Source organism: Siniperca chuatsi, linkage group LG12 (assembly GCF_020085105.1).
Source record: "Siniperca chuatsi isolate FFG_IHB_CAS linkage group LG12, ASM2008510v1, whole genome shotgun sequence".
Taxonomy (NCBI): Eukaryota; Metazoa; Chordata; class Actinopteri; order Centrarchiformes; family Sinipercidae; genus Siniperca; species Siniperca chuatsi.
Genome location: NC_058053.1, coordinates 28,059,879 through 28,071,003, shown reverse-complemented (window position 1 = coordinate 28,071,003; position 11,125 = coordinate 28,059,879). Strand labels below are relative to the sequence as shown.

The 11,125-nt window shown below is 44.7% G+C and overlaps 1 protein-coding gene across 2 annotated transcripts; it reads left to right on the top strand.

Annotated features, from left to right (window-relative positions):
* Positions 1-243: 243 nt before the first annotated feature.
* On the top strand, positions 244-10,623 carry LOC122885143 (transmembrane protein 237A-like). Of its 2 annotated transcripts, none has more exons than XM_044215859.1 (11): positions 244-505; positions 3,147-3,228; positions 3,302-3,430; positions 4,655-4,766; positions 5,007-5,161; positions 6,556-6,676; positions 8,474-8,665; positions 8,836-8,909; positions 9,014-9,101; positions 10,158-10,279; positions 10,431-10,623. In XM_044215859.1, exons 2-11 carry the CDS (start codon positions 3,159-3,161, stop codon positions 10,496-10,498), a joined length of 1,131 nt encoding a protein of 376 aa, XP_044071794.1. In that variant the 5' UTR covers positions 244-505; positions 3,147-3,158; the 3' UTR covers positions 10,499-10,623. The 2 variants fall into 2 exon arrangements, with proteins under 2 accessions (XP_044071794.1, XP_044071795.1); XM_044215860.1 differs by having other exon boundaries at positions 248-505; positions 4,658-4,766.
* The last annotated feature ends 502 nt before the right edge of the window (positions 10,624-11,125 follow it).

Here is an 11,125-nt window from a genome sequence, read left to right as displayed (position 1 = left end):
CTCGATGACTGAGCTGCAGAGTGAAGAGTGATTGGATCTGCTGAAGAAAAGGCAGGCTGAGGGATTATTAGCATCCATGGCTACTTTGTAGCTCTGCCAGCAGGTGACATCACAGCTGATCAACCAATCACAAAGCTCCCAGAGGCTGTCGGGGCTCAGCACATGATCCACCTGCCAGTCTAAACCCCGGGACGAGTCTCAAACCTGCAAATGAGCCTCCTCCCCCCCCTCTCTGTTCCTCCTTTCTGCTTTAGCTTTTCTCCTCACTTTGGATTCATGCTTCAGGTTTTCCATTTAAAGATTTTAAAGTCCAGAAGTCATTTTGAATCCACCTTTCGGGACTAAACAAGAGCAGAAGACAGAGAAATAAAGGGAAGGAGGGTGAGTTTCATACTGAGGCTCACCCTAAGACACTTCCCCTCAGCTTGATAAGATCAGAGACAGAAGGGGAGGCGGTGATTGTCTGTAGTGTTTTTCACAGCCGCAGACCGAGTCAGCTGCACAGGTGAGCACTGATACTGATTCACTGAAATACACCTGTAAATACCCGTTTAAAGAATGCGCTTGGTGCAGAAATAGTTCCTCTTTATGACAGAAACAAGCTGTACGATTAGAACAACAAAGACTTTTGAGTAGGTCGTCCTTTAAAAAGCATCGAGCCAGAGTAACAGAGCCAAAGTGAAGTTAGAATTTAGCACATTTAATATTAATATTTTGTCTTCTTTCATTTCTCTGAGTTTAAACAGCCAGTCTTTCATGCTGCAGCATTCCACGTTTTGTGCATTTTGGTGAGATTTGTACTTTGTGATAAAATGTATTCAGTTTGAAGGGAAACTGTGTTAACTAAGAACTGTGAAAAGATTTATGAAAATGTGTTTTTCAGCCTTTTACCATCCACTGTTGCTCCTGTGGGATGCTGCCACAGCATCACTGCTAGCACTACAAGTTACATGAATATTAGGGATGCACCGATACATCAGCCGATATTCTCCTTGTTGACTGCAGTCGGCCTATCAGCAAACAGGATGACATTCACCGATGGCAGTGATGTTTGTCTGTTGTGTCGCATCAGTTTTACGCTGGTTAAATGTTGTGTTGGTTATTTTAGTTGTATAGGAGCTAAAAAGGCTTTTGAAGCTGTTATTTAAAAATATATATATATCTTTTTCATATGAGAAAGATTGTGTAATGAAGGGCTGAATGACTTTAAAACAGTTCAGTTATTTTTTTATAATGAAAGTTTCTTTGTTTCCTCGGCACAAAAGGGGAATAAATAACAACGAAAAACACGGGTTTTCTGCCAAATTGTTATTTTAAACATTGGTATCGGCCCAGAATTTCACAATCTGTGCATCCTTGATGAATATGAACATTTGATGTATGTATTGATCGATCATCTTTTCGGTCATTGTGGTCATTTACAGAAAGAATATGCTGTTGTAGAAATAATCAGAGTTTCCTTCTTACCTTCGAAGCAGTCCAACGGTGTAATAAATCCTTAAAAACTTAAACTTGGTCTAATAGTCAAAAATAGTAATTTAGGTGGATCATCCTGAAAAGGCGTTAAAGCATTTTTAACATTCTTGACAGAAAAAAACTAAACTCAAGGTTCACTTATTAGCTTTTTCTGGTATTTTTAACTGCAGTCTTCCTCAGTGGATGGAGTTCAGTTGCCATGGAAAGTTCTCCAAAAAACAACAAAATAAGTTGTTTTTCCATCACTTTCGCCAGCAGGACCAAAGCCCATTGGAAAATAAATGTGTTTCAGGATGTGACAGCGCTGTGGTTAGGGTTTGGTCAGGCACAAAAACAGTTCGATTTAGGGAAACATTGTGGTTTTTGCTTAAAATCAATACTTCATTAAGGTTAGTTCAGTCGGGACATTCGTGCCAAGGTTTTAGCTATTTATTAAAAGAAGCACTCAAAATTCATGTACAGTTAAATGCCAGTATAGGAGGAGGCTGGGGAGGTGGAGGGAGCGGGGCAGCAGCGAGGACGCAGACCGAATGAGCGCCAAATGTTTATATGGACCGCCTACTGTGGGAGATACTGCAGGTCATGGACACACGTGATTGGAGGGTGCATGGAACATGTGACTATAAAATGATTTCCAGTGTTGAACAAACAACGCTCTCCCGTGTTAAAGTTCGACGTGTAGTTGATTCATCCATCCACCAGAACCTCCTCCCTTTGTGGACTTTGTCGCTGACTTCCTCCGTTTCCCCCGTCATAAGTCATGCGGCCGCTATATGACTTTGTCACTTGGATGTAAACAAATGTGGTCGTATATGGGGGAAGATATTAACCTCTGTCAGAAATAAGCTCATTGGCTTTCTTGCTGAGAGTCGGATGAGAAGATTGATACCACACTTGTGGTGCATTCTGCAGCCAGTTAGCTTAGCTTAGCATAAAGACTGGAAACAGGGGAAACAGCTAACCTGGCTCTGTATAAAGGTAACAAACTCCACCTAACAGCACCTCTAAAGATCATTAATTGTAGTGAGTGGTTTTACAGGGGGGTTATGTGCTAGCTGTTTCCCCCTGTTTCCAGTCTTTATGCTAAGCTAACTGGCTGCTGGTTGTAGCTTCACATGAGAGCGGTATCAGTCTTCTCATCTAACTCTCGGCAAGAAAGCATATAAGTGTATTTTCCAATATGTGGAACTATTGCTCTAATGTTCTCTGGTAGCTTTACCAGCCAAGAGCTGGAAATTTGTCTTTGGCCTCATCTCAAGAGCGTTAAACACAGATGACAGCACGTAAAAAAAAATTGTGCAACTCTGACAAAGACGTCTTTGTTTTTCTTTAAGCAAAGTTTATTCTCACCTGGACAAACAAACCTCAGTAAAAACATGTGAGACTGTAGCTTTGGTCTGTTAAGAGCAAGACACTGAATTACCCCAAAGTAAGTAAGCTTTGGATAAAAGTGTCATCATCACCTGTCTCCAAAGCTCAGGCTAATCCAGTTATCTTGAACAGGCATCACCATCCGGCCACTGCAACATCCCCGCTAAACGTTAATTAACTGACCTAAATAGAAAACCTAAATAAAAAACTCTCAAAAGGCAAATAGTCCGCTACATGCGGAAAGCTCCTCGTCATTGATTTTATTCACACGACGGCCATTTTGAACTGTTCTCTCGCAGAGAAACGTCACCATGCCAACCGTCAAGAGCAAGAAGAAGAAGCCGAAGAAGGAGGTCAACGATGGAGAGGAGCAGGGAGAAGGTAAGACGTGACAGAGTCTATACACGGCACTATTCTGTCCTCTTCTATTTTATTCTATTATGTTCCTTTACAGTGGGTGTGGAGGTGGAGATGGAGGAAGTGACCAATAGGAGCCACTCTGAGAGCAGAGACCCTTCGACCCCAGAGCCGCAGGACCCAGCACCACAGAAGAAGAAGAAAAAGAAGAAGGCGACTACTATCGGTAGCACCGTCATTCATGCTACCTTTTACACCACCTGAGAGAAACCCGCGTTTGCTGTTAGATGACCAGCTGGGGGAGTTTCATTCTCATACCTGTACCTGCAGCTTTGTTGTCTGCTCCAACACAACTGGCCTTCTTGGCTGGTGGGAAGCCGACAAGGGTTCCCAGTGCAGAGTAGCTCAGTGCAGTGACAACGACCGCAGTGGACATTTTGCATCCAAACTGGGGAAGAAAGAGGGGAAAATATGCAACGAGACTCGTGGTGCAGTCAGACCAAAATTCACGTCTGTGTGGCTTCTTCTCTTCTGAGTTCAGTCTGGTTGAACTGATTGAGAGAGCGGGTGGGCCTGACCTCTCATTCAGGAAATAGTATTTGTTTATATTCTTGTTTTATAACTGCACGGTGAAATAATGCAAGGCTGCTGATTGGCTGTAGTGAGTGTGAGGACAGTGACAGACGTTAATGACAGTACAGTGTTTGATAAAACTGCATTTCATTTACAACTTTGTGGACTGATGTCGTTAGCACGCTAGCCATGCTAACCTCGCCCATGTCTGCAGCCGTGCTAGCGACTGTGATGCTGTACTGAGGCTTATAGCTAAATGCATCAGCATGCTAACATGGCCATAATGACAATGCTAACATGCTGATGTTTAGCAGGTGTAATGTTCACCAGCTTAGTTTAGCGTGTTAGCATGCTAACATTAGCTAATTAGTACAAAACACAAAGTGCAGCTGAGGCTGATGGGAATAGTTTTGTTAGTAATGTGGCGCTAGATTACGTCGGGGGATCACCAGGTCATTAGGATTCCTTCTCTGTGGAACATGAATGTCCGCAGAAAATATCACGGTAATCCATCCGGTGGTTGTCGAGATATTTCAGTCTGGACCAAACACTGGAGATGTCCTTTGACTGTACGTCAACGCAGAATTTCCAGAACTCTTTAAATTTAGAGAAAATAACTTTGAAGATTAGAGTTTACTTTAAACACATTATGGAGACATCAATGAACGAGAAGGTAAACTGAGAAAGAGCCTCTAAAAGAATCAGGTTACAGCGAGCGTTTCAGGCGCTTCATGTCGCTGTGTTGCTCCGTTCTTCCTCGTGAACACGTCTGCGTATTTTATTCAGAAAGGCGTAGGTGAGGAGTGTAGTTCTGACTTTTAACAAGCGACAAAGTTTTATCAAACTGTATAATGACAATAAACCTTCATCTTCAAAGCAGATCAGGAAGCTGAGCATGCTGACATGCCAAACGGTAACATGGAGGACGAGCCAGTCATGGACGGAGACGACATGCCTGTCGCGGTAACCAGAAAGACGAAAAGGAAGAGGTGAGCATTATGTAAACTAATGATTTGAAACATTAACATGTCGACCTGATGGTGGCGCTAGATGGAAAGTCAGAGGATCAGCAGAGTTATTACAGTTCATCCTGAGGGGAGCATGAACGATGAAGCACGTTTCCTCAGATGTTTCAGTCTTCATCGATGTTGCCGTCCCGTTGCCACACAGCGTGGCTAAAAAACGTCAATAGCTTTGGACAAAATCCTCTTTCTTATATCACACATCAGGAAGGCGAAGACGACGGAGCACTACAGCAATGACCTGGGAGCCGAAGACGACGATATCGTCACAGACGCCCAGTCCCCCATCCCCCAGCATTCCCTGTTCTCCGCTCCCCACGGACACAGCCAGCCGGTCGGCAAGGTCTTCGTGGAGAGGAACAGTGAGTGTGAATCAGATTCGCCTGCAAGGCGAGCAGCGACTATAAACACTAGATAAAAAATTAGAAAATAATCAGCACTTTGTTTGTTCCAACAGTGCTTTTGCTGCAGTACACAAACGCAAGAATTCATTCAACAACCACAAAAACAGCTAAAGTAATACAAGTTTCAAAAATAGAGACAGTTTGAATTTACATTAACTTGAATGAATGAATAAACATCCATTAGTCACTGAAGGGTAGAAAACATGTCGTAATGTGATATAAACTACATGTTCGTATGTTTGTGTGCGTCATTGATTATTAAGAGCAATAATGGACATTTTCATGCAAAGATCTATCCCAAAACAAACTGTTTGTTGAGAGCAAACCTTTTCTGTTTTTAACATTTTACATAAAATAATACGTGACTTCGTTTATAACCAATGAAGATTTGATTTACTTGGACCCTGTTTACATTTAGTCACTTCCTGCGTCTCGGGCGGATCAGAAAACTTTCTGATCTCACAAAAAGTGTAAATGCATCCAAGAAGCATCCGAGATGGAAGGAATGGGATGTGATTGTTCAGACGTTCAGCCGTTTGATCTCTTTGAAAAACAGCGCCAGCGATTTCTACACATACAGTCGATTTATTTTGAGCCTTTATTTAGTCAGGAAGGTTTCGCTGCTCTCTTTTTGCAGGAACGCCCTGACCACATTCGCACAGTTACACACATCCACACCTGGAAGCTGCCCAGTACAACCAGTCTGACCTGCTGGCCACTGAGCAGCTCCACTGGAGCTAAATACGAGCAGCACCGAGCTGCCGTAGCGTTTATCAATACGATTCATTCATGTGCTTGTGTTAGCGTTAGCGTTGATATTGTTCCGATGACAGCTTCAGGTGCTTCGCCACCTCCGTCCAGACTGGAGGAGGTGCCAGCCGGATGTGCATGTAGCTGGAGACGGACTGTAGTCAGACAGAGACGCAGATATGTGGCTAAGCGCTAATGTCTTAAATCTCACTTTAAATGGCCAGTGTAAACGGGGCCTTGGTCGTCCGATATAACACAAACTAACTGAACTTCAAAATCTTGGAAACGTTTTTGGTTGTGTTTTTAACGTTTTGGACAGAAGTTGCCGTCTAAACACTCAGTAACTCAGAATACTTTCTGCCAGACGCAGAGCTGATGTCTGTGTGGGTCATCTGACCTCAGCTGACCAACCGAATCGCTTCACACCCTCAGTGTGACCGGACTAACTGCAGCCTCAAGAAGCTGGTTTATGTCTTTGTTCAGGATGTTTTTTGACTTGTCAACACGTGAAAAGGTGTATTAATGTTAAAAACAGCTGCTTCCTTGACATAAACGTGTGTGTGTGTGTGTGTGTGTGTGTGTGTGTGTGTGTGTGTGTGCAGGGCGTTTCCAGGCAGAGCGAGTTGAGCAGCTCCGACACTCAGAGCTGATGGATGACTACATGGACCCCAGACAGGTCTGGACCACCAGAGACGTCGCTATGAGGGTCCACAGTAGCTTCAGGTCTGCACACACACACACACACAACCAAAAACACACACACAAGCACACAAACCTGTTTCCATCGCTCAGGACGGCATCACAGTGACGTCCTGAGCGATGAAAACGTTGCTCTGAACTAACAGGAGGAAAAACCGCCACAGAGACGCTGTATCGTCTTTCCTGGAAGAGAGTGTGTTGCGCTCGTTTGTTCGGACAAAAAGTGACAGAAATGGTAGCGTAAGGAATGAAAAAAGAGAGCTGGGAGAGAAGTTCAAACCCTGTTTCAAAAGCTGTTCGACTAACCCCGCCCTCATCCTAAACTTACCGTGGAACCAAGCCTCGCTCTGTATTTGTGTCTTGTCCCCAAAAGGCAGGTGAGTCCCCACACTGAGACCATGGGAACAGATTCATGTCTGCACGACCGGAGTGAAGCACATTCACCCGCAGTATTACAGTTTTCTCCAGTTGCTAACGAGCGTTGTTCAATACTGAAACCACATTTTCAGAACTCCTCACACAGTCTGCATCAGCAGCATGAACGTTGGCAAACAGCTGATCTCACCTACAAAACAAAACGCCGGCAACACGTCTCATTCAGAAACACACATTTCATTCACACACTAACAACAGGCAGCGTCACATGACGGATGAACTCTTCTTTTTTAAAGTTTCACTGGTTTTCCCACATAAATACTGTAACACAGTTTCACTTTACTGAAAGCATCTGAAACACGAATGAATCAGAAATTAATCAAAATTTCATTTTTTTTACATGAATATAGAACTTGAAAATTAGAACCAAAAGGTGAAAAAAGAGGGGAAAAGCTCCGGGGCTGCAGTGATAATAAAAACAGAATAAATATAATACTTCCTACACATTACTGCAACAACATGTGTAGTTGTTCGTTATAGTAAATTACAGCGATGCTTCCAGTCTGCTCTCTCTGTCCTCATCAGCATCACAGCTGATAAACTTCCTGCTGGACGTCCGATCCGTCCGGCGGCCTGCAGGAGAAACGTCTCCGCTGCCTCCAGGGTTTCAGTTTACTTTCAGCATTTTAAAATAATTACTGCGTAAATGCCTGGAACTTTGAACGTGTCTGTAATAATTTTGAACGCAGTGTGTTAGCGTCAGAACAACGTGCTGAAAACACACAGTGTTCTGCGTGTTGTGGAGGACGAACGGGAAAAGAGCTCCTGAACTTTGAAAAGCGCGGCCGCTGAACGCAAAATGGTTCCCAGTTTGGTCCGCACGGACTTCTGTTTCGCTGACTGTGTGAAGAGTTTTGAAAATGTGGTTTCAGTGTTGAACAACGCTTGTTAGCAACTGGAAAAAACTGTAATAAACGGGGGAAATAAATGGGTTAATATTTCTAATGGCAGCCACAGCTGTAAGTTCAGTGAGTCTGATGAAGTACTGACTCTTCAAACGGAGAACAAGCTAAAGGAAAGCAAATTTAGCTCAGTTAACGCGCACGTTTAATGCAGCGAGGGAGCTCCCATTTAGAGTTGACGTGTCTGACAGTGTCGAGCCTCCAGTACAGATCGGTCCGCCATCACTGCTGCAGAAAGCAGCCTGACTCAGCCTGTGTGTTCGAGGCTGCTCAGTCACGCACTTTCCTCCGGCTGTTCTGGTTCTGGATCCAGAAGAGACGGACTGGAGGCTCATGCCAGTAAAAAAAGAAAGTACTTGCTTTTGCAGAATAGCTTAAATCATTTAGATCATACGTACACAGTGTTGTTTACCTGCTGACCAGAAATGATGGTGTTACTGGACAACATGGTGTCCTGCGGTGTGCGCTCGCTCTCCCTCTGCAGGGTGATCGGCCTCTTCTCTCACGGTTTCCTGGCCGGCTACGCGGTGTGGAACATCATCGTCGTGTACGTGCTGGCGGGCGAGCAGATGACCACGCTGCCCAACCTGCTGCAGCAGTACCACCTGCTGGCCTACCCAGCCCAGTCTCTGCTCTACCTGCTGCTGGCCATCAGCACGGTGTCTGCGTTCGACAGGTGTGTGGAGAAATGGTGTGCTGCTAACGTTATTTTCTAAAGCAACAGCAGCTAAAACAGTATTTAAATTCAGCCGTGAATGAAGCAGGCTGTGTTTAGCGTGCGTAGGCCCGCCGCGTTTCCGCCTTCACCTGTAAAACCAACAGCTCTGTGCTTGGTCTCACCTGCAGGGTGAACCTGGCCAAGGCCTCCATGGCACTGAGAGGCTTCCTCACCCTGGACCCTGCTGCTCTGGCTTCCTTCTGTAAGTGAGACGATGGTGACGATGGTGAAGACGATGATGATGGTGATGGTGATGATGATGATGATGGTGATGTGTGTTATAACAGCTCATCTCTCTGTGTGCAGTATATTTCATAGCGCTGATCCTGTCCCTCAGCCAGCAAATGACCAGCGACCGCATCAACCTTTATCCTACAGCCAACGAGACTCTGTGGTGACGGCTTCTACCGTTCTACCGTTCTGTTGTTCTGTTCTGTGTTCTACTGTGTTGTGTTGTTATGTTGTGTTGTGTTGTTCTGTGTTGTTGTGTTGTTGTGTGTTGTGTTGTTGTCTTGTGTTGTTGTGTTGTGTTGTTGTTCTGTGTTGTGTTGTTGTGTTGTGTTGTTCTGTTGTGTTGTTGTGTTGTGTTGTTGTTCTGTGTTGTGTTGTTGTGTTGTGTTGTTGTGTTGTTCTGTGTTGTGTTGTGTTGTTGTTCTGTGTTGTGTTGTTGTGTTGTGTTGTTGTGTTGTTCTGTGTTGTGTTGTGTTGTTGTCTTGTGTTGTTGTGTTGTGTTGTTCTGTTGTGTTGTTGTGTTGTGTTGTTCTGTTGTGTTGTTGTGTTGTGTTGTTGTGTTGTGTTGTTGTTCTGTGTTGTGTTGTTATGTTGTGTTGTTGTTCTGTGTTGTGTTGTGTTGTTGTGTTGTTCTGTGTTGTGTTGTTGTGTTATGTTGTTGTGTTGTACTATGTTGTGTTGTTGTGTGGTGTTGTGTTGTGTTGTTGTGTTGTTGTGTTGTGTTGTTGTGTGGTGTTGTGTTGTTGTGTTGTTCTGTGTTGTGTTGTTGTCTTGTGTTGTTGTGTTGTGTTGTTGTTCTGTGTTGTGTTGTTGTGTTGTACTGTGTTGTGTTGTTGTGTTGTACTGTGTTGTGTTGTGTTGTTGTCTTGTGTTGTTGTGTTGTGTTGTTGTTCTGTGTTGTGTTGTGTTGTTGTTGTTCTGTGTTGTTGTGTTATGTTGTTGTGTTGTACTGTGTTGTGTTGTTGTGTGGTGTTGTGTTGTGTTGTTGTGTTGTGTGGTGTTGTGTTGTTGTGTTGTTCTGTGTTGTGGTGTTGTGTTGTTGTGTTGTGTTGTTGTGTTGTGTGGTGTTGTGTTGTTGTGTTGTTCTGTGTTGTGTTGTTGTGTTGTGTTGTTCTGTGTTGTGTTGTTGTGTGGTGTTGTTGTGTTGTGTTGTTGTGTTGCGTTGTGTTGCGTTGTGTTGTGTACTTTGTTGCGCTGTACTCATCCTCACCTCCTCCAGGCCTCCAGGCTCGGAGCAGCAGATCCTGCAGCCGTGGATCGTGGTGAACCTGGTGGTGGCGCTGTTGGTGGGCGTGGCCTGGGCTGTCGTCTCCACGCGGCCGGACATCGACTACACAGAAGGTGGGTGGAGGCATTCCGCTTATTTACCGTTATATTTACCGTTGTATTGTTCCACAACGTTGGCGAGGTGTGATGCTACCACCACGCGGCGACTGCGAGGTCAGTCAGTGAGGTTTCCATGGTAACGTGATGCTCGGGTTTGTCTTTGCAGAGTTTCTGATGACAATGGAAGTGGAGGGATACCCGAGAGGAGACGAGAACCTGGACATCCCTGCCTGAGACTCTGCCTGTCTGCCTGTCTGTCTGTCTGTCTGACTGCCTGTCTGTCTGTATCTGTAATGTATATGTCTGTACACTGTGTTCTCTGCGTGTGATTTTGAAAATAAAGAAACAGTAAATGTGAAGTGGCTCGGTGTGTGTCTGTACCTGCAGCTGTCGGCCGCAGGGCGGCGCTGCGGCTCTAAAGGAACAAGCCGCTGCTGGTGCTTCAGTTGTAGTCCATGTGTCAGATCACATGGCGGCACTATTCAGCTGGAGAATGAGGCTTTAATCAAACATTCAGTAAAATCTATAATGAAGAGTGCCGGCCCGTGTTAAACCCAGAAACCTGCAATCATGCAACCTGTGCTCAGATCAGGACAGGGCTGCTGACTGCAGGACACCTGTCTAAGGGAAACACAGGTGTGGGAAGAGTCCTGAGACGAGGATTACTTTTAAAACCCCTCAGTGAGTCTGCATATCACAGCAGATATTACCCAGACTTACCTGGGAGTATGATGCCAGGGTCACCAGAGGCGGAAAGTAACTAAGCACATCCGCCCAAGTACAGGTTTGAGGTTCTGGTACTTAAATAGAGTATTTCCATTATATGCCACTTTATTCTTCCACTTTTTATTGCACTACATT